Below are 23,257 nucleotides of genomic sequence, written 5' to 3'. Positions count from 1 at the left end.
GAAAAAATATCATCTTCACTTGCATTCAACAAATGCCAAAAAAACCCCCAAAACCCAAACAAACCCTAGTATGATCATTTTTGGTTTATTATTAGGAAAGATTAAAATAACATAACCCCCAATGTTGGAGAGGATGGTGGGAAAATGGGTATTCTCAAGAACAGTTATCCCCACCAGACAAGACAGAAGTTGATACATGCCATTGTTGGCCCATGAATCAAAGGTTAAATTGTGGACTCTTTGATAGACCAATTCATTTCTAGGGAAATTATTCCAAGGAGATGGTCAAAAGAAGTATGTGAAAAACAATGTGTAAAAAACATTCATTGAAAGATTATTTTCCTCTTGTCCCTGGATTGTGATCTTTAAATGCTGTTTACCACCAAAAAGAAACAGGAGTCATTGGAGAAATGGAGAACCTAGTTATCCCAGTAAGCCAGGAAGGCGGCTGGGAGGAAGGCAGTAAAGCAGCTGGCCTGTGATTCATTCACTGTCTCTAATGAAGGAATATCCTTGGGGAACAGAAAGGAAGGCAGGTGATCTGGTCTTATCCCCTTGTCAACTGAACCTTCAAGTAAACAGTCCAAGACTAATTGCCAGAAGGAGGAGATGGTATCTGTGTCCCCAGCTAAGGATTGCTTTCAGTAATAAAACTGATAAGCCATGATATAGGATTCCCTACATAATGTCCCAGGTAAGTTTTATAACTGTCTGCAGTATAAAATGGAGTATTTCATAATGTGAATTTCATAATTTAAATGTACCCTGTGTATGAGGGATCCCGTGAATTTCACTTAGAGACTCCATCTGTTCCAAATTACTATTGATGTGAGAAAAGAAGGACCTTGAGGCCAAGGCCTGAGGTCTCAGATGTCTCTCTGCTTCATATGAGCCTCTTGATTGCCTTAAAGTTATTAGTAAAGCTTGATGCTGATTCCCACATCTGATTTGACAATCCAGTCCTATGTGTTAGCTCAGTAACAACGAATACTTGGATACTGTAAAAAAGACTCAAAAGTCAATTTGAAGAAGTTCCCAATGGGCAAAATGGAACAACTTGAAAATCAGTAAGAGTAACAATTACAATGAGTTAAAAAAAACAAAACAAAACCCAGTATGCTTAAATCCACGAGTTACGAATGATACATAAAACAAAGCCAACCAAACAAAAAACTTCTCTGGTCGCTTCTGTAGGGTGTCATCCTTCCTTTGCTATACCTCAGGGTAATCACATAGTTGATGAGGGAATGTTTCTCATCACAGAAGTGTTCCAATGAATAAACAAAAAAGGAGTGATAAAGTATTTTACCATTTTGCGACACTCAGTAGGCTGGGGCCATGATCATCAGTGGCTTCCAATGTAACAACAAAAAAGAGACAACCAGAAGCATAACACCACCTAGGAAGTACTCTTGCAAAAAAATAAATAAATAAACAAAAACCAATAATAACAACAGCATCTTATCAAGTTTCTAGATCTAACTGCCAATTTACAAAAAATATAGGGGCAAAGAAACATGTTAAATTACCCCACTGGTTTGCAGGCTGCAAATTGCAAGGGGAAAAAGAGCAATTCAGGGAGAACCTATAAATCAAAAGAGACCTTAGGAGACATTTCAGCCAAGTGCGATGTATGGCCCTGATGTGGATCTGAATTCAAACAACAAAAGACAACAAATAAACAAAAACTCATAAAAGAAACAGACTCTTGGTGAAGTGTAAACGCTGGTTATTTTACGTCAAGGAATTACTGTTCATTTTTTAAGACGGGATAACGTATGATATTGTGGTTATGTTTTTTCGTTATTGTGGTTATGTCTTTTTGTTAATATACATACTGAATTATTTATAGATGAGATGATATGATGTCACATTTACTTCAAAATAATCCAGTGTAAAAGAGGATGGAGCTGATGAGACAAAATTGGCCTTTTTGACAGATGTTTAAGTACAATGATGGGTACATCAGGTTTGTTATGTATTTATTTTTGTATGATACAACTTAAATTTAAAAGGGACACCGGATGCTGTACACAGAAGTGACTGCAAGGGGTTAGGGTAGAAGCATGTGACCACTTAAGACACTACTGCAGAAATCAGACACTAGATGGCGCTATGAGTAGGGGCTGGTGAAGAGTGGCTGGATTCCACATATATTTTGAAAGGAGAGCCACGTGATTTTCTGACGGATATAATGTGAGGTGTGAAAATATTCTCATTATCTTTAGTTGGAGTTTAAAAAGTCATCACAAATTTCTTTTGTGGTTTATCTTGTTTAAAAATTTTTAAATGAGCTTACTTATTAATGGGGGAAGTACCTATTTTTTTATTTGTTCTCAAAACAATAAAAACAATTACTGAGAAAACAGTACTTCAAAGGCTTTGCTATCTTTGCAAGAATGGGATAATAAACTCTGGGGCTATGGGTTAGAGAATAAAGGCCCACAATCCCATCAGAAACCTTTGGCACCAGATGGTTCACAATTCAGAAAATTTCAGATTTTAGAAACATAATATAAGGCACAGATAGTTTATTACGTAACCCTCAAGCAGGGTCCGGGAAGATTATTTTTAACCAATGCCTTAATATTTCTGGATTAAAACATATGAATATTCATACTATGTGAAATAAAGATCGTAAATGGTCCTAACAGCAGATCAGGTTAGGTTTATTACCAATTGAGTTTGGGAGCTGAACTTATGACAACACCTTTTGGTTTTTCAGAATCTTTCAGATTTTGACAACGTACATAAGGAATTTCAGTTCAGGTTGGCATATATGTATTTAGTACCTACTGCCTCTGATCTCAAGGGCCTCATACACTATGAATTAAAGTAAAGTAGTAAACCAGCAACTTTAATAGAGGGTGAGGACATACCAGGCAGTGGGAACAAGAGAAAGACATAAGGTTGTCATGAGTGGGCTGTGTTCAGAGAACAAAGTAGCCCAATTAAATTTGTTCTGTTTGACAGAATGTAAAATTATATATTCTAATAAAGTAAGCAGCTGATGTTTGAAAGGTTGTGCTTAGTAATGCTTCTTTAATCATTATCAGCATGGTACTTTCTATGAGTAGTGTGTGTGTGTGTGTGTGTGTGTGTGTGTGTGTGTGTGTGTGTGAGGGGGTAATACTTCAAAGGTTAGGGCCACTGGTGAGACCTCAGAGGATTTAACCCTCTGCGTAGTAAGTAGCTGAAATGGCTCTCTGAATCATTCATGCAGGGTAGATGACTAAGAACAGCGATGTGGGTTGGGCCCATGCCATTCAGCGGGAAGCATAAGGCTAAGACTTTCTGACACTGTTGGGCGACCTCTCCTCTTCTATGGAAGGCACCAAGGTACATCAGTGGGGACCCTGGACTCAGAACCTACAAGAATACAACAGCACTGAGGCAGTCTGATAAACTAAGTTCCATTTGTCTAGGAAGCCATATGAAATTTTTAGCACTGTAAAAGGAAAATGCCACTACATCCTTAGCTTCAATGAGCATGATAAGCTGAGTGGTTTCAATGCTTATTGAGATTTCAGGCAGGACGAGGCATTCTTGGAAGACCATTTGGGCAAAAGCTGCTTTTATTTACCCACTGACGGAATGAGCCTGTTACCTAAGAAAGGGGTTAAATGATGTCTTCACAACTGCCACGTCTTCTATCAGCTAGAGGACTCCGGCCACCAGAGGGCTGGCCTCAGCCAGGACAGACGTCCCAAAGGAGGGAGAAGGGACGCTGCTTGGGTGCAGGGCTGCCATCAAGGCTCAGCCAGCCTGAAGAACAGCACAGGCAGCAGGGTGAGGTTTCACCCTGGACGTAGCTGCTGTCAGCACCCAGAACTGGGGGCTGGAGCTGGGGCATGGTTTACAACCTGAAGGGGACCCGGGTGCTGCAGTTTCCAGGTTCTATAATGACACCCAAGGGTCTCTAGCTGGTGTTCATCCAGGACTGCTCAGTGAGACCAATTCAGCAGCCTCTGTTCTACTGCCAAAGGTAACAGCACGGACTTCCAGTGCATCAGATACAGTGCTGGGGCTCTGTACTAGCCTCAGGCTGCCTGTAAGGAAACTGAGCTAAAAGAGTTGGATGTAACTGGCTTTTGAGGCAGGAATATCTGGGTTTGAGTCTATCCTTTTCCAACATCTTAACATGAGACCTCTGGCAAAGGCTTTTAACTTCTTGTTAAGACCTGTAAAAATAGGGATAGAAATACATACCTCATAGTTTGGGTCTGGTGATTAAATAAGATAAGGTAGAGAACCCCTCCCCACTAGCCTGCAGTAGTTCAAATACCAGCTCCCCTAACTCGAGGGCCTGAGTTGTTTACATGCTGCAGTCGCAGTTGTTTTTTGGGGAATCCCTCCAACCGGCCAGACTAGGAAAACAGTAATGTTCCCCTAAAGCCTTGGTCACAGCGGTCAATACCATAAACATTCACTAACTTACATGTGCTTCCATGGACTTGGAGTCAACAGCAGAAGCAACTGACATATGGCGGGACTCCCAGTGAGCAACTGTGATGGGAAAGTACTTGAGAATAAGCTCTGATCCTTACCACTTCACGCTTTTCCACTTCAAACCAGCGGGAAATTCCAGGTAAACTCTGCACCAAGTATAATGATGTTCTCTCCACCCAGAGACTCTACGGAATACAAAACAAATTAAATCCCCAAGTGTCCCTCCTTTCTAGTTACTGAGCTATGACTAATGTTTGCCATCAATTTGGTCAGGTTTGCTGATTTCTGGAAGCTTTTCCTTAGTATTCATTCTAGCACGTGGGCAATCCCTTCACACTCAAGAAGTTACCATGTAAGGTATAGCTGAAGCTAGGTTAATAATTCCATTCTATGTTGTCTGACACTTTTTCCTGTGTGCAATAAGTGATCTACTTCAGACAACAAGCTTAAAATAGAGTAACAGGCCATCCCATTATTTCCTTTGCAATTTCTTTCAAATTCCAATTTAAACTCTCTTCACTCCTTCAGGTCTTGGGGCTTGTCATTTCTATCTGGAAGGGGTAATAGTATCAGCTAGTCAACACAGGATCAGAATAACAACATCCCAAAGGAGGAAAGGCCCAGGAGGAATCATGGAGCTCCATCTTTCTATTTTAAAGATGAAGACGCTAAGCATCAAGGAGGCAACGTGACCTGCTCAGAGGTATATTCCAGTCACCTGTAGAGCCAGCACAGACCCCACCTACTAGAACTTCTGACTTCCTCACTGTGCCACACTTCCTCATGCACGTTTGAACTGCCACCACCCAAGAGGATCTGTATTTAAAGAGCGGAGGCTTCCCCTGGTCAGGAAGAGCATCCCCATGACACGTGAAGGCATGGCCGCCTTGATAAGAGCAGCTGTTGGATGACAGATTTCACCTTCGTCAACCATGTTTCTGTACCCATGCCTCATTTTTCTTATTTAAACAAAGTATATTCTCAAGAGAATGATATACTTTACAAAATCCCTGAAAGAATGCCACGTATTCAACAACAAAAAACAGGAGGATTTATTCGTGTCAGCCAAGATCTACTGAAACCGACTGGGCAGAGTCCCTGTGACAGTGGCTGGAAGCCTTCTGGTAGTGACAAGGAGGTAAGCAGGTATGGAAGGGCTCAGGGCAAAGAGAAAGGCATGCTGGAAGTGCTGGGGGAAGCAGAAGGAAGGAGGCAGGCACCTCATTCTGTGGGAGGAGGACAGCACTTTTCAGAGGAGGTGACACGTGAGTGGAATGCTGAAGAGTGAGTAGGAGTTTGCCAGGCGGAGGAAGGGGGGGAGCGCTGCAGGCAGCAGGAAGCAGCCTGCGCTGAGGCCCCGATTGCTTGCGAAAAGGGCATGGCAGGAGATGAAGAAGAGAAGTTCAATGTTGCGGGAGCTGAGAGGAGGGTGAGTGGGCGGGCTGTGGCGCAGATGAGGCTTCCGGAGGGGCAGTTTGGAGCCAGATGCCAAGGGCTGTCGGCACAGGAAGCAGGAGCCAGATTTATCATCGTTTTCTAGGAGGACTGCTATACCACGGATAAATACTTAAAGTGATAGCCATGAGGAAAGGTGGTGCAGCAGAAAATGCAAAGGAGAAGATACCAGAAGGTGTAGGGTGTATGGGTAATGAGAACGTGACTCTGAGCAAGTCAGCTGCCTGACTCCAGTGGATCTCTGACTTGTTCAGTGTAAACAACTGCAGTGAAAACCATAGCATAAACCAACGATCACTAATTGGTTTGGGGAGACGCTAACAAAAATTGAAGTATCCAAAAGGACTAGAAAATGCTCATGGATCTTTTCAGGAACCTCCCAGTTCTGTCTTCCCATAGTTTCTTTGCCTTGATATTTAAGCCATCAGACCTCTTTGCACAGAGGACGGCTGTGTTGAGGGCCATCATAACACTGCAGAATGGCCATGCCTAATTCCTGGAGCTACTGCTGGGCACACTGAGAACTGGCACTTAGGCAGAGGCCACAAGGGGAATTAACATCAGACAGTCATTGCTAACAGTATCAGGAGAATGTTTCCCAGCTTAAAGAGACACTCTGTGATGAAAGAAGCCAAGCCAAATAACCCACAATAATAGGTTTGTTTTGCATTCTTTGTATGGGGGGAAATAGTGACTAACAGAGATCTATCTGGTCTTGCCTTGTCAGTGTCAAGGAAAGAGGAGACTATAATGTGTCTGTGGGACCATCCTGCCCCTTTCCCCCTGTGGAGCTGAGAGACAGCCAGAGGGAGCTCTGGACGGTAAGGCATATTGCAACTACTCACAACGGACTGGCACATGCAAGGAGTCTATGGTTTGCTTTTATCCTGTGTGTCTTCTCACAAGTCCTAAGGACACATCATTCTAACAAGAAAAAGCAGAGGATCACATAGAAATTTCCTGCTGCTCCCAGTCTCCGAATCTTCTTTTCCCCTATTGATTAAGCATTCTTCACTCACTGTGGTCTGTGGTATCTCAGAATAAATATTCTGAGGTCCCCACAGTTGGTTCCGTAGGAATGAATGAGAGGGCTGAGCTCAATCATGACATCTCCGAGGCTGGTCTGAGGACTACCGGCACGGTCACAAAAAAAGCTGCTTCCAGGGCTTCCTCTCAGACCTACTGAGTCAGGATTCCTGACTCTGATTTCTGACTCAATCTGATACACAGAAGAATTTGAGATCAACAAGACTAAATGATTTCTCCTCCCTTCTGGTTCTATCACCTGACTCTATTCTGAGTAAATATTTATCGAGCGGCTTGTCCCAAGATTCTCACAGGAAACCACATGTAATAGAACTGCACGATACCTTGAATTCATTCTCTTTATCTTTGGTGCCCTTGTGAAATGGTCTGTCATAGCGGAATTTCCAGATATGATTCACTTTATAGAAACTTTTGATGTTGTCCGGAACACCCTCTCTCTGCAGGACCTCCTGGCTCTCCGGAATGGGAGTAACAGCATATATCTGTAAATCTAGGATTAAAAAGTCAAGGAGGAAACCCAACTTGGCAAACTCGGTGGAAATCTGGCTTGAGCTGAGCTGTGGCAGAGAGAAGAGGATGGGTAACAATCTGGTGTTTCCATTGGTTCGGAATCATTTTAAAAATTGCTAGGAAGGTGCCAAGAACTCAGTTGACAACAAATCATTTCTCAAACTGCAGGCCTTGAACTAGTTTTAGGTAGGTGATTCTGACAAAGTATCTGTTTAAAATGTCTATAACTTGTGAATTTATTTATCACTGATTTGTTTGTTTTCTTTCTTTTTTTTTTTTTTTTTTTTTTTTGGTGGGGGTGAGTGGCTATGGCTTGGATCTTAGGTACTTAGAATTACATTAACTGTAATCCTTGTTTAAGAGACACTCTTATCCTTAGTCTATGCATGTCCCCTCTTAATTTGTTTGTAAAATAACGTATAAATACCCATGCAACCATGACCAAAGACAGGAACCCGTTGTGACAGTGATTTATATTTACCTGTGTGATGCTCCGTGTCTCCAGCGTTCCCACACTTAAGCTATCACTCTCCCAAATCTTCTACAGATAAGCAGAGTGTTGTTGGTGTAGTTGATATTTAAAAAATTACATTAGAGGGGTATCATATTTACGTGTATGTTTTACACCTTCTTCTCTTTTCATCCTAAGAAGGACAGCAAAATCTTTTCCCTTTTGGAATTTCTTGCTTCTATTGCATTTTATTTTCTACTTTGAAATGGTATCCATAATTATCAGTGGGAGTTTCTTGTCTTCTTTATGAACATAAGTTTCAGGAAGACAGAAGCCATCACACAGGAGTGCTGGGGTGAATTCCCTTTGTCTCTAATGCCTGTGTAATTTCATTTGGATTGCTTGTATTTAGACAACGGGAGTTTCAATTACACAGCCATCACTAAAGGCTGTCCAGGATGCCATGGCTAAGAGTTCCCCCAAAGACACTAAGGTACCTTGTTTCCTTCCTTCCAGGATAAAAGTATCACAGGAAAAGGGGGTGAATGATATGTGCCAGTAAATATAACACTATCATTTCCTCGAACTGAAGCAGTTTCCACAGGATATGTTGGAGAAAAATTATTCTAAGGGAGATCACTAAAAGGAGCTTTAAAAGCAGGTTTGAGACACAGAAAAGTTTTAATTGAAAGGAAAAAATTCTTTACCAGAATCCTTAAGGGATTTCCTTTCAACTGACATTGTGATAATAACCAGAACATTCTGTTCAGAAGGAGCTAAGCTGACATCAAGGTGATGAGAAGGAGAGAGAGTGAGAACATGGCTATGGCAGAGGGGGCCAGAGGCTGAACAGCCTTGCACGAAAATGCGCTGCGGCTAACGGCCAGCGGCTCTAACTGCACTCACTGCAGCCCCTCCTAGGTGTGGATACACTGAGCTTCCGCCTGGAAGATGGTCTCATCAGGCTGGTTGGCGTGCTGCATGGCGATGGCGTGGGGGAACTCATTCAGCATTCTCTGTTGGAAGGCCTCCAGCCTTTCGTAGTCATGCCCTCGACACACAAACTCCTTATTCTGCAGGAGAAATTAAAAAAAAGAAATTAGAGCCATATAATCGAGTGCATTAATTACAGAGAGAAGCCAAAAAATAGGGCACTGGCAGTAAGGGAGCATATGCCTCACATCAATAGACTGTCACAACAACAACAAATCTAAAACACTGACACAGTCTGAAAAATTTGCCCAGATATGAAAAATGCAGGGCAAGGATCATGAGCTTCACTTTCTACTGCTTTTGATAAGACTCAGTAGTATGTGCCAAGCTTGTGTGCATGAGGTGCAAAGAGGCATCTGATTCTCAGAGCACGGAAGTACAAAACAAAGCAATCATGTTCTCTCTGAATGCTAATGAGCACATGTGTTAAAGTTTTTTTTGTTTTTTTTTTTTTGTTTTTTTTTTTTGATAAGCTGGATATCAGAGTTTGGTGGGTGAATTCTCAATTTGGAGGAAAAGAAAGTAAATGCAATCTACAAAAATGCGTGTTAATGCATTTTTTTAATAAAGGCCACAGAGATCAACACCGGATCCTCAACACTGGATTCCTACGTGGAAAAAAGGAAGACTATCACCGTCTGTATTCCTGCTCTCAGCAGGGCCAGAATGAGAAACTTCCCTGCCGTAACAAACTGGCCTTGGCTTCCTGTAGCCGAGAGTCTTGTTAACTGGCCCAAGATAAGACTTAGGATTTTTAGGGCCTTGCTAAATATTGGACGTTATTTTGTTTTGTTTTGTTTTGTTTTTTGTTTGTTTTCTTTTACAAGATATAGAAGCACTCTGTGGGCTGGGACTGTCTCTCATTCAGGCAAAAAATGGTGAAGGTTATCCTTGAGGTAGTCTAAAGAGCTGGAAAGATGGGCAGGTTTCTGGAAAGCACCTTTGAAGTCGGGTTAGATATGAGGAACTCTTCCTGACAGGTGAATAATAATGAAGTTACAACTGTTGAAAACAGTCACTGACTAGGTACTCTGCATATATCTTATTTAACCCCAACAAACGTGAGGGGGTCATTCCCACATCCTGCCCCATTTTATAATTGGGAACCACGGATCAAGATCTTTATGTACTTTGGCCATGTGTATTAGATTCAAACTCAGGTGTGAGACCAAGGCCTGAGCTCTGTCTCCACTGAACATGGCTGACACATCCAGAAAAAACTCCTGGCAGCTATGGGGACCACGAAAGGTTGTAGGTGACATGCCCTAAAGATCTTTAAGAGAAAGAGGGCATGGTTCATGGTCTTGGGGAGCTAAGGCCCAAGGTTCTCAGAGATTCTTATAATTACACAAATGCCCTAAGGAAGAACTCTGAGTCACCTGGAAGAAGTCAGAAACCAGGGGGCAGGGGGCAGGGGGCTCAGGGTTGCAGCTGAGAAAAGGCAGGTGGAGGCAAGCAGAAAAAAGAGCAGGGAATGGGCTCTGAAAACCTGCCACAATTCTTCACAAACCTCCAAATAAATCACAATCCTTTGGTAATACAGGCTAAGACAGACTACCTAGAAATCAGGACTCCCCCTCCCCCCCGCACTAACAATCCCATATTTAAAACTTTCTAGATAAAACAAAGTATACTTTCTGATACTATTTTTTTTTTAATTCTATTCAAAAGATAATAAATTTGCTTGATAAAATAAGACTATATATATGATATATATTCCTGCATATTACAGAAGTCCCAAAGTAAGTATCTGACTGTTCTAATAACTGCAACATTTTTAAAGCAATGCTTAAATCTTAGAGCAGGTTGTAAAATCGGGTTATTCTAAGCATATAATCATTTAATAGTGTTAAAAAGTCATTCTGAAATAAAAATAAACTTGGCAGCTGATATTGGAGTTGTCAGGAAATAAAAAAGAATTAAACATTTCTCCGATCAATACTTTTTTCATCACAGCTTTGAGATATAGTTCACATACCATAAAATACACCCTTTTGAAGGTTTTTAGTATATGCACAGAGCAACTATCACCACTGTTGAATTTGAGAACATTTTCATTACCTTGTAGAGAAACTCATATCCATTAGCAGTCACTCCTTGTTTCCTCTGCCCCTGCACCCCTATCCCCCACCCCAGCCCCTGGCAACCACTAATCTACTTTCTGTTTCTGTGGATTTGCCTATTCTGGACATTTCATATAAATGGAATCATACAACATGTAGTGTTTTGTGACTGGCTTCTTCTACTTAATATATGCTACAAAGCGGCTGAACCACTTTGTACCATGTAACAGTGCTTTATTCCCTTCTTACTGCTCAATATTCCATTGTATGAATATACCGTATGTTTTTCTATCTATAGGCTAACAGACGTTTGGGCTGCTTCCACTTTCATGCAATAATGAATAATGCTGCTATGAACATTTGTGTATAGGTCTTTGTGTAGACATATATTTTCTCTTGAGTATATACCCAGGAGTCGAATTGCTAGGTTACCTTTGTTAATACTTAAAAAAATTTTTTTTTCATTGTCTTTTTCTTTTGAAAAGGAAATACACACCAATGGTTAAAAAAAAAAAGGAAAAAAAAATCCCAAACAGTACAGGACATACAATGAAAAGCAAATGTCTCTCTCATCCTTGATCTCAGTTATTCTTTCCAAATCACTATGCAGAGATATACTGTGCATAAAGAAATTGTCAATAAAGAACCCATTTTCCAAGAGGGTAAAAACTACTTAAATCGTACACTTATATAAATGTATTAACTTATTTCAACTTGAAAAATTATCTTGAAAATGATCACAAAGAGGAAATTTTTATTTATGTAAAAAATTTTTTTAATGTTTATTTATTTTTGAGAGGGAGAGAGAGAGAGAAAGACAGACAGACAGACAGACAGACCATGAGTGAGAGAGGGGTAGAGAGACAGGGAGACACAGAATCCAAAGTAGGCTCCAGGCTCCATGCTGTCAGCACAGAGCCCGACGCAGGGCTCAAACTCATGAACCATGAGATCATGACATGAGCCAAAGTTGGATGCTTAACCAACTGAGCCACCCAGGCACCCCCATGAAGAGGAAATTTTTAATGTTGAAGTTTGCATGTTTTTAAATTGAAAGACAGACTGGAATCTGATTTCCTAAAAAGAGGTCCAGCCCCATGATTCTGAAGGGTGTGGTGCCTTTTAGAAACCAATAGAGGGTAACCCTTCTCTTTCATTTTGAAGAAAATATCATCTATACCAAGAAAACCTGTTTTTTTGTTTTGTTTTTTAATTTTTTTTTCAACGTTTATTTATTTTTTGGGACAGAGAGAGACAGAGCATGAACGGGGGAGGGGCAGAGAGAGAGGGAGACACAGAATCGGAAACAGGCTCCAGGCTCCGAGCCATCAGCCCAGAGCCTGACGCGGGGCTCGAACTCACGGACTGCGAGATCGTGACCTGGCTGAAGTCGGACGCTTAACCGACTGCGCCACCCAGGCGCCCCTTGTTTTGTTTTTTAAAAAAAAAATTTTTTTTAAAGTCCTTATTTATTTTTGAGAGACAGGCACAGAAGTACAAGTGGGCAAGTGGTAGAGAGAGAGGGAGACACAGAATCCAAAACAGGCTCCTGGCTCTGAGCTGTCAGCACAGAGCCCGATGTGGGGCTTGAACTCACGACCTGTGAGATCATGACCTGCGCTCAAGTGACTGAGCCACCCAGGTGCTCCAAGAAAAGCTGTTTTGAAAAGACTAATAACATAGGTTGGTTTATTCTAATTAACTTCCTAACAAAATTTATTCTATTAGCCAATTCAGTATTCTAATTTGCTAAAGTCCTTTTAAAATTGTGGCTCCTAAACTACTTCTATTTTTTTAAAAACTTTACGCTTTTATTTATCACAGTTTTATTTACTAGATACACATTGAGTGTACTTGCTATCTGCACTCAGAATTTGATCAGGGTCACAATATGACTTTTGTGGGCCTCTTTCTCTATAAAACAGTATCAAAAATCATACTGAGAGACTGATTTGGTATGAGGACAAATATATACCTAATAATCTAATGTATAATATACAATTTAATATACAACATTTTCTTCCACGAAAACAGGTCATTTCTCCCTTCTGATCTTTAAAAGAAATGAAAACACTTTTGAAGGCCATCTAAAATATTATGATCTGTAAACTCTGTACCCACTGTATGTAATGGATTGATTAGCCCTGAGTAGGATGTGGAAGAAAATGTAATCTTTTACTTCACTTGATTTTGAGCTGAGAGAAGAAGGGGGTCTGTGGCACCAGAGTCATGTCTGGACCCTCCTGTGGGGTCTCCAGCCCCTGCACTGCTCACAATTCTAGAATGTCCACACTTCTGCTCACTACCTGGATCCGGGCTACCTGCACTTGGCAGCGGGGTGCTGATCACAGTCCTGTGCCTAGTATGTCCATGTTTAAAACAGTCTTTCAAAGTCAGGAAGTGTTCTAAACCTGTCTCTGGTTTTGATCCAGAATCAAGCTTTCCTCTGCCCGTAGGTCCATCTGCAGAGTCAGCCTTTGGACCACGTACACCATCACGTTGGTTCCTTTTGAACCCGACAAGGAGATTTTACTTGCGTCTGCGTGGCACCAAAATAACCGGTCATTTCAATCAACCTGTCATTTCTATGTTTGTTCCATGTAATACTAAAATGAATTTTTGCCTGTGGTGCTTGGATATTTTGGAATCTATACCTATATCTCTATTTGGTGTCTACGTATATATATAAACTTTATATATAAATATATGAATAAATAAATACATATAAAACTTTGATTATAAAAGGCAGATAAGTTAATGATTATTAAGCAAACAATGAAATTCAATCTTTCTCCTCTCCATTATCCTTCAAGTACCCCTAGCCTATGTTCATTCACATGTGCTGGTAGTTAAAGCAAGATTCAGGGCAACACAAATACCAAAGTATTTGTATGCGAGGATTTAAAGTTTGTAATGAATCCACTCAATCTACAAATTATTCCAGATACTTCTCAGTTGCCTGGGGGAGGAACCTTTCCTCTCCCAACCAATGTTTTTATGTAAGTGAGTACATGTTACGCACTCAAGTATTAAACAAGTCTTCAAGCACGTAAGATACAACTTGGCACAATGTGAACCATGGTAAGAATAGAGTCAAATATTTTATGATCCACTAGGTATCTTGGAATATCTGGAAGATTTTCCTTGATGGAAAGAGTTTATCCTAGCAATAAATGGAATCTCTTGGTTGAGTGACATTTACCCTTTTCACAAAAGCGGTAACTGGGCTCTTCCCATGATTCTGGAGGGAGTTTCTAGAGGACATAGGACTGCAGGGTTTATGGTCATCTGCAGTGCCCCGCCATTTTTCTCTAGTGCAAGCTACGTGGAAATCACAGACTAAACAGAGCAGTAAATGTCAATCACACAGGGGAACAACTATAATTAGCAAAGACTACTCATAAAATATAGTCACCTTAGAAATTTAGGATGAAAAGTCAAAGAAATGTTTGATAATTTGGTGAATTATTCAAAACAAGGTAGTCTAGATTTAGTACACTGTCTACAAACTAAAAAGTTAAACAAAAATCTCCTGACATTATGGTCCTAAAAGGACAAAATGTCATTAACATCTTGGTTTTCTTGACTGGGGTATCTATATTGGAAGTATAAAAGCAAATTAAATAGTGTATTAACTTACTCTTAAGAAAAATGGAAATTTTTTCCCATAAAATCCAACTCTGAAGAACTCTGGTTCAAGACGTTGCTGGTCCATGATTTTGTCATACAAAGAGGCTTCCATCATCTAGCAAAGCAAAGGAGAGGTTCTAATAATTTTATCTCATCTTTCAGCTCTACTTGTTTATAAAAGAGGGTGTTTCTTCTATATAAAGGAGAACTTCACTATAGTTTGCAGAAAAGAAGATTTCACTCCCTTTTTATGCTTTAAGGCAGGGATCAGCAAACTTAGGCTGTAAATGGACAAAGAATAAATATTCTAGGCTTTGCAGGCCATATGGTCTATCACAACTCCTCAGTTGTGCAAGGCCCATAGGCTATAGCTTTCTGACCCTGCTTTTAAGAATCAAATATTATTACATGTTCTCACCAGAGAAAATAATTTCTAAGCACAAGGTCCATCAAGAAAATATTATCTTCACAATTAAATAACAAGTGACATGAATTAAAAAAAAAATGAACTACTAGAGGCCAAACCATTCTAGAGAATTCTCATGCTGGATGTACTCACCTGTGGATCTGGTTCTCCTTGGTCACAGTAATTCAGGACATTTGGAAGGTGCAACCTTGCACAGGTTGGACAGGGATAAACCAAACCAAAGGAGACCCATAGTGCAAAGTGCTGTCTGGGCTGAAAGCTCTTAAGTGTGTCTCTGACAATGTTGGAACTATGAAGCACATAAAGCTTATAGTTTTCCTTCCATGATATTATCATCCCCAGGGTTTATAGAGAAAGACTAATATTGCACTTGAAAACTTCCCCCCTCCCTCTGCCCCCCAGTAACAGCACCCCAAAGAGCAGTTGGCATGAAGTGTAATGCTTTGGGTTTATAAAAATCTCAGTGACTATGATACCCAAGGGCTCTCCTGGGTAAACATTGTAACCTCGCTTCTGTTACAGGGACAGTATGCCAAGAGAAGCACAGCGACGTTTTTCTATCAAACTGCAGTGCCTGCCAGAGCCAGCCAGCATGATGGACTGAAGTTAAAACAAGGTTTTTTCTCTTTGGTCTTCATGTTAGGAGAAATAGTGATGAACTACCGACATGAAATACTACACCAGTAGTACAGGGCCGGTTTCTGCAGGTTGAGTGAGTTACTTGTGGGGTATGGGATTTTGCAGGCTGTTAAAGGTTTACAATATCATCTCTTCAACTGCTACCTCAGAATTAAAAGGGAACATCATAATCTACTTCCTATTTTAGAAACCCTGAAGAGCTGAGGTGTTACAAGATGACACAAAACACTCATGACTCTGAAGAATAAGGATTTAACAGTGCAAGAGGGACCTGTGTGAATCGGAAAAGAACAGAAGGGACAAAACATTTCGTTCACGGACACAGAATATTGAACTCCTTGGGCTCTTGGGTACTAAGACCTTGGTTTAGGTGTAGCAAATAAAACATATTGCTGAGGCTAGAGTGGACACCTATACAATTTAGCCCTCAAATATGTACAAATGGATCAGCTAGCCATTTCTACTGTTTTGCTGTGCAGATTATGGGACTAACAATAGTATATTGTTACAGAGATCCGTGTACAAGTGAGAAGCTCTTGAACAGTGTGGAGATTTTCGTCAGTAAACTAAAAGAATTAATCATGGATTTGATTGTATATTTCAGACCTGATGTTTGTGCATGGATCAAGGGCTTGCTTTTGTGCACTAATCAAAAGCATCTGCTATTTCTCTGTATAAATAGCTGAGTATGTTTCAGAGGAAAGACTTAAAAAAGCTTTCTGCAAGACATGTCGAGATGATCACAAAGTTAATTTCATAGAAGGATACTGGAAAGCTAATCAAAAAAGGATGCCATAGCCTGGTTAGGATGCATCCGGGCACCTTACCCTCATCTTGCTCAGGTTTCTGTAGTCATAGTAACTTTCGTACTGCTCTGCAATCTTCCGGCACAAGATGATGCCATTCTCCCAACACTGTGGACAAATACATGATATAAATGCTCGTGATCCCACAACATTTACTTATTTCCACCCAGAGGTCAAGGTGTAACTGCTTTCAGATCATCCAGCCTTACTTCTTAATCTTTATAACTTACCTTTAATAGTATCACTGCAACTTTAAGCTTGAAAACAGCATGCAATTAACATGCAAATTATTAAAACTCTTTAGGAAGTAAGAAAATATGATCCACCAGAACAGGCATTAACATATGGTGCAGAATCATTTTCTGGTGTCATTTCAGAGTCATCATCTTGAAATAACTACAGTTCCACAATGGCCAAGTAGATGAATAAATAGGCCCTCCGTGCTAAGGAGGGAATTACTACTGACCCCTAAGGCCCAATTATCCACAGCTGGCAAGCTGGATTCCTTGCTTGGCTCAATTGCACTTGTAAATTGTGAGGATCTAACCCAGCTGGTTAATTTCCAGCAGAAAAGCAAAAATTCTTTCGTCTAGTCCAAGTGTCAGCAAACTTTCTGCAAAAGGCCAGACAGTAAATAATTCAGGCTTTGTGGGCCATACAGTCTTTTTCACAACTACTCAACTCCACTGTTAAAGCACGAAAGCACCCACGATGAATAAGCCTGTCTGTGTTCTAATAAAACAATCATCTATGGACACTGAAATGTGAATTTCATGTAATTTTCACCTGTCAGATATTCCTTTTCTTATGGTACTTTTCAAACACTTAAAAATTTAAAAGCAATTCTTAGAATGTGGATGGTACAGAAATAGGAAGTGAGCCATTTGACCCAGGGGCCACAGTCTGTAACGCCACATCTAGCACAAACCCCTTGGAAGGGCCAAGATAAGCGGACAGAGATTTTATAACAGCTTATCCTACAGATGGAAACTCCAATGAAGGAGGATACAAAGGCATTTCCTTGCTATTAATGTAACAAATGATATGTCAGTATATTTAGATAAATAATAAAGGAAGATAGGAAAGAGAAGATATAGGAAGATAGGCAATTCCCTTGCATGAAATTATGCAATTATATTTTGTACAAGAATGACAGCCGTGTTTTAGTCTTCTGTTTAACCCTGGCAATTTGGAAGACAGATTTAAATCTAAGACACGTATCACCAAAGCATCCAAATGTTCAAGTCAATAAACAACTGTGGTCAGATTCATAAGTGTTTTTTAAAGGTTACTGCAAGCCCTTGAAGAGGGAGACGGGGTGGAGTGAGGTGATGTGCTAAAGGACATCATTAGGTCAGTGAGGTTTTCCATGGCATCTCTAAGTATACGATGGGAGGCCGTAAAATTCTTTAAACAAAACAAGTGGGATGGGGCAGAACACATACCAATTTGGGAAGGCAGGTGAGGGGTGGTAACATGGTTTTTTAGAGAATAAAATACCTGGGTGTCAAAACCTCCAGATCAGTGTTTCTCGAGGCATGGCCCCAAATTCGTACACATTGGAATCTCCTTGAGTCCTTGTCAAAGTTACAAAATCCCCTGCCCCAGGCCAGACATACCTAATCAGAATGTCTAGAGGTGGGACCTGGAAATCTTAACAAACTGCATGTTAACAAACTCTTGGGTGTTTCCAATGCATATTAAAATTTGAGGGTGCCTGGCTTGAGGACGTGGGCATCAGAAAACTAGAAACGAAAGGCAACATGACAGCAACACAACCACGTTGGGTGAGGCCACAGGTGGGTAGGGCTACTTACTTTGCCTCGGTCAAAGTTCTGGATGATGGCAAGATGCAGGTGTTCCTTGCGTTGCCATTCTGTTTGCATGGGGTAGGTCAGGAACTCCCGAAGGGGCCTGTCAGACCATTCCAACAGCTCATCGTATAACAGGAGAGTATAGGCAGCCTCTGCAAGCCAAGTGGGAAGGCAATGATTGAAACAGGGCCCCAAACAACTTCCCCTTGAATGGGGCTGGTTCAGAACAAAATGGAAAAAATATTTTCTGAATTTCCTGATAATGAAGAAAATGTTCAGAATATATGCAAAAGAAGGTGATGGCTTCCCCTTGGAAGATAGAATTATCAGAGATTTGTACTTCCTCTTTTGGCTCCCTGTATTCATTCCCTCCCCCACTTCTTTCTCTTTCTTGCCTTCTCTTCCTATCCCTCCTTTTTTCTGCAATGCCTGTATGCTGCTGGCTTAATAAAAATGGTTAAGAAAATCTTATTAGAGATGGTTCAAAGAAATAGACATGCCTTTGATTGCTAAGGAAGTTCGCTGGCAAATCCCTTGGGGTTAGACCATGGGCATCTTTCAAAGGGCATGCTTAGGAAACAACAAATGGTAACTCAATTCTTCTTGATAACAGAAGGCTTTAAAATTTGAAAATGGAGTTCAAGGGTAGGGTCAGGGTGTTGGCAGAATTTAGGGCAAAGAAGCCAGAGAGGAGCTAAGTGCAAAGAAGAAGAAAAAAAATCAAGCAACAGAAGAGGGATTAGAAAGGGCAGAAGTGTTAGTATGAAGTGTGTGTGTGTGTGTGTGTGTGTGTGTGTGTGTGTGTGTGTGTAAGAGAGATAGAGACAGAGAGAGACACAAGAGAGACAGAGAGAGAGGACTGTTATGTGTTATATGGTATGACCCCCAGTTGGACCCACAAATCTTCAGTAATGGCTACTGAAGACATTACACGTTTTATATGGGATTTCTTGAAAAAAACATGTAAAGGGTGATATTCTGTACACACACATGAAAACGGTGACCTGTAGGCTTCAGAACAGTTGACAGGTAGTGCACTTAATAGAATACTTGCCATTCTGCAGGTCTCTTCATGAGTCTTAAATATGACCAAACAGATGGGGTTCCACTGTCACTGGCGAAGGACCACGATAACTATTCTTTCCCTCTAACGTTGTAATAGCCAATTCATTTATTAAATTGAATAAAATGGACAAACCTTTATGTTATTAATCAATTTAATTACCACCCCCGTATGTTTCTTAAAAGATGTAATAGTAACTTTTAACACAGTATCAATAGTCATTATTGGTCTTCACTGATTTGCCTGAAGAGTAACTACACATAAAGCTCTAAAGTAGCATGCGGTCTTACTACTATGACTTGGCCATCTCAGTGTGTAAAATGTAGTTGTAATAAGGAAGGCTTGGGTCCCTATCACTTTTCTTTTGCCTCTTACATGTGGAAGTCCTGTGAGGCATAGGCTCTGGCATTTTTTCTTTTTAATTATCTTTGGTGACCTCAGTCTCCTGGCTTTCAGGGGTGACTGCAGAAGCTTTCCTGACCAACGAAGAATCACATTCCTCTCTGTTCAGTTTGCACACTGTTATCAATATGATTTTTTAAGGGGAAGGATCACATGGTTCCCCTGATACACAGTAGCCAGTAACTGTCAGTAGCTAACAATAAATGTATGCCTCCGAAAGCCACAGAGGAGGCTGGCCATGATCTGGTCCCTCCCAGCCTCTCAGCTCACATCTCCCATTGTCCCTCCACATAGTACAAGTAAGAAGGAACTTGCCACTGTTTCTCCTGGGAAGCCTCCAGCCTTCATGGTTGGAGCCCCTTGACCCAACTGTCAGCTCATACAAGAAAGCTGTCCAAACAGGAATGGAGGTACCTTCTGTTAATGTGCACTGGCCACATTCTTGTGGAAGTTGAATGTGACACGGACAGAGAGAGCACCAGCTAAAGGGTGTGGGTTAACTGGCAGACGCAGAAACAGCTGAATCACCAACACAATGTAGGTTGCCACGGAAGACTGCTTTTTTATGGGACAAGAATGATAATAATAATGATTGTCAGATCTGTGCTGTATCTGAATAGCTTTCCAGTTTTCTCTGAGACTTCCTGAGATGATTTCCTCATCTTTAATCACCCACCTATCCTTATAATAAACGCCAAGCACCTAAGAAAGCCCTATGTGTGTCTTTGTTCCTCTGTCTACACACTTTGCTCCTATCATGTCAACCATCCATGGTTCCCTTCACTGGCCACATGGACTGATGCCTGCAGTCCCTCACAGACTATTCCTTCAAGCTCTTCCCCTGCACTGGTGAATAACTCCTATTTTCTCTTAATATACAGCTCAGGAATTATCACTTTGTCTCTCATATTTCTTTTGTGTCTCCCCAACACCTGAGCATTCAAAAAATACCCTTGCAATTAATCCTTTTATAGTGAAAAGGATGAGAAGGAACGAGTGAACCCGTTCCCGCAGTTGAAGCTTTTCAGCTGTCCATGGGGAGTGACTTAAAGGGCAATGAAGGTCAAATTCATAGAGATGGAAAGTTGAATGGTGGATGCCAGGGACTGGGGGAGGAGGGGGTGCAGGGGAAAATGGAAGTTATTTAATGGTTACAAAGTGTCCGTGTGTGCAAACAAAAAAGGTCTGGAGATAGAGAATGGTGATGGCAGCACAAAGATGGGAATATACTTAATGCCACTGGATTGTAAACTTCAAAATGGTTAAGATGGAAAATTTTAGGGGCGCCTGAGTGACTCAGTCGGTTCAGCATCTAACCTCGGCTCAGGTCATGATCTTGTGGTTTGTGACTTCAAGCCCCACATCGAGCTCACTGCTGTCAGTGCGGAGCCTGCCATGGATCCTCTGTCTGCCCCCCTCTCTCTCTGCCCCTCCCCAACTCACTCTCTGTCTGTCTCTCTCTCAAATACAATAAAACATTTAAAAAATTATTTTAAAAAAGACGGTAAATTTTATGTTACCTACATTTTATCACAATAAAAAAAATTTAAAAGCAGGGGAGGGGTGGGCAATGATGGCTTTTTAGTCCCTAAATTGCTTTCCAAATCATGCTTGCCCTGGGGCAGTCCAGGGCATGGGCAGAAAATCAGGTGTGGGTATGCCACTGGGAAGTCCCGGAATACATGCAGGTTTGGCAAGCCATCAGGAGAGGCTGACAAATGACTGAATGGTGACATGGAAAGAAGTGAAAATAAATTACACCTGTTTCGGAATCTGCTTCAGGAAAATGATGATGTCTATCTGGGGTAAATGGTGTGTGTAAAGGAAGCTATAGAAAATTTTCATGAAAGAAAACGTATATACCTTTGAGGCATAAGCAACACAGGAGACTACTGAGGCTGATTTTAAACACATTAGCAAACTGTAGATGTTTTATTGTAATATGGTATATAGTTATTCTTCTGCATCTTTAGAAGACAGTATCATGCATTGAAGAGGGAAGAATGAATCACATCTAAAATTTCCAGCGATCTTTTAAAATGTATTTATAATTTTGAACAAAAGGCATCACTGCATAATTAAATAGGGGCCATCCCCTTGACAAATATACAGTGAGGACAACCATATGTGACAAAAAAACATAAGAGAAAACTAGATATGAATTAGGAATGGAGAGTATGGTCACAAAAGGCTGCAAAGGGTTAGGCCATTTCAACAGAATCTTACAAAGAGAAAAGTTAGAAAAGTTTTCCCATTATTTTCACTTTCTTCAAGGATACACAAAAATGAACACAGAGAAGTGATGAATAAAATGTTCCATGGGGAAAGGACTTCTTATGACTTCGGGGAACATAAAACCTGCAAGTTGAGTGAACAAATTAAAGAAAAACAATTTTCCCATTTCTAAAATAGAATCAGATCTGGACTCTGTTTTGGAGAACCAAACTATGTCTAGTACATAGCTGGAAAAGCTTGTCCTCAGTTCCCTCCCTCATTTCTTTTTTAAATGGACTTTAAAACAAGTCCACTAGGGGTTTTCATAGCTAATAAAAACTAGCTTTACCATTTCTCTCAAAATATGGCTACTAACTACTCTAAAAATGGTCACTGAAACTCTCTGACAGCATACCTGCAAAATCTTAGTCTATTTAATCAAAACCATCAGCACATCTGTGTGAAGAAAGACTGGGGCTTCCTCAGTGACTCAGGAATTACTGATACTGAAGAAGAAAAATCTCTGCAGGTGTTAAATTTAACTGAGTATTTTTATCGGTGATGCATTTTTTTAACCCTCACAGTGCTGTACACTAAACTGAGAAGACTAAGAAGAAGAAAACATCATCTCTGTCCTCAAGGAATTCACCTTTCAACTGGATATCTCTACCTACTTACCGACCTATCTAGGTACGTACGTACACACACACACACACACACACACGCACACACCTTATATAACTATTAATAAAAATAATGTGATAAGTGCTTTAATGGATATCTGAAAAAAAAAAATGCACTGGGAAAAGAGTTGGAATCATCAACTCAGCCCATGGGAGAGGGGTGGTGGAGCATGGAGGGGCTGAGGAAAAGAAAAGGAAAAAAATTCCAGGAAAAGATGGTAAAGGAAAATGTCCTTAAGGATGAAGACAAGGAATGTACAAATGGGAAAATGAGGCTGAATAGACAGGTGTTGGTTTTATTACGATGGACCTTGAGTAAAGAGCTTAAACTTGCTTTTTGTAGAAGACATCAATTGAAAACAGTTACATCTAGAGAAAGGGTTGGTGAAATTGTTAAAGGGCCAGACAGCGAATAATTTATAATCTAGCTTGCAGGCCACGTGGTCTTTGTTGCAACTACTCAGTTCTGCCTTTTGTAGCACATAAGCAGCCACAGACAACATCCAAGTAACTGAGTATGGCTGAGTTCTAATAGAACTTTCTTTAGAAAATCAGGTGGTTGGTCTGCAGTAGTTTTCTGCCCCCCACCCCCCTGCTCTAGAGAATAACTC

The 23,257-nt window shown here is 40.7% G+C and overlaps 1 protein-coding gene across 7 annotated transcripts in view; it reads right to left on the bottom strand.

Moving 5' to 3' along the window:
- Nucleotides 1-23,257, bottom strand: part of DOCK4 (dedicator of cytokinesis 4) — a 436,196-nt gene that overhangs the window by 22,036 nt on the left and 390,903 nt on the right. For all 7 annotated transcript variants that reach the window (XM_040472219.1, XM_040472215.1, XM_040472222.1 and 4 more), the window contains 6 exons: nucleotides 18,288-18,436; nucleotides 16,492-16,578; nucleotides 14,609-14,713; nucleotides 8,844-8,985; nucleotides 7,275-7,441; nucleotides 4,548-4,634 (listed from right to left, as the gene is read on the bottom strand). In XM_040472219.1, the coding sequence (XP_040328153.1) occupies nucleotides 4,548-4,634; nucleotides 7,275-7,441; nucleotides 8,844-8,985; nucleotides 14,609-14,713; nucleotides 16,492-16,578; nucleotides 18,288-18,436 (737 nt within the window). The remainder of the gene's footprint in view (nucleotides 1-4,547; nucleotides 4,635-7,274; nucleotides 7,442-8,843; nucleotides 8,986-14,608; nucleotides 14,714-16,491; nucleotides 16,579-18,287; nucleotides 18,437-23,257) is intronic.

The sequence above is a fragment of the Herpailurus yagouaroundi genome, unplaced genomic scaffold (genome assembly GCF_014898765.1).
Source record: "Herpailurus yagouaroundi ecotype Mexico unplaced genomic scaffold, PumYag 100, whole genome shotgun sequence".
Classification (NCBI taxonomy): domain Eukaryota; kingdom Metazoa; phylum Chordata; class Mammalia; order Carnivora; family Felidae; genus Herpailurus; species Herpailurus yagouaroundi.
This window is presented reverse-complemented; position numbering and strand designations above follow the sequence as displayed.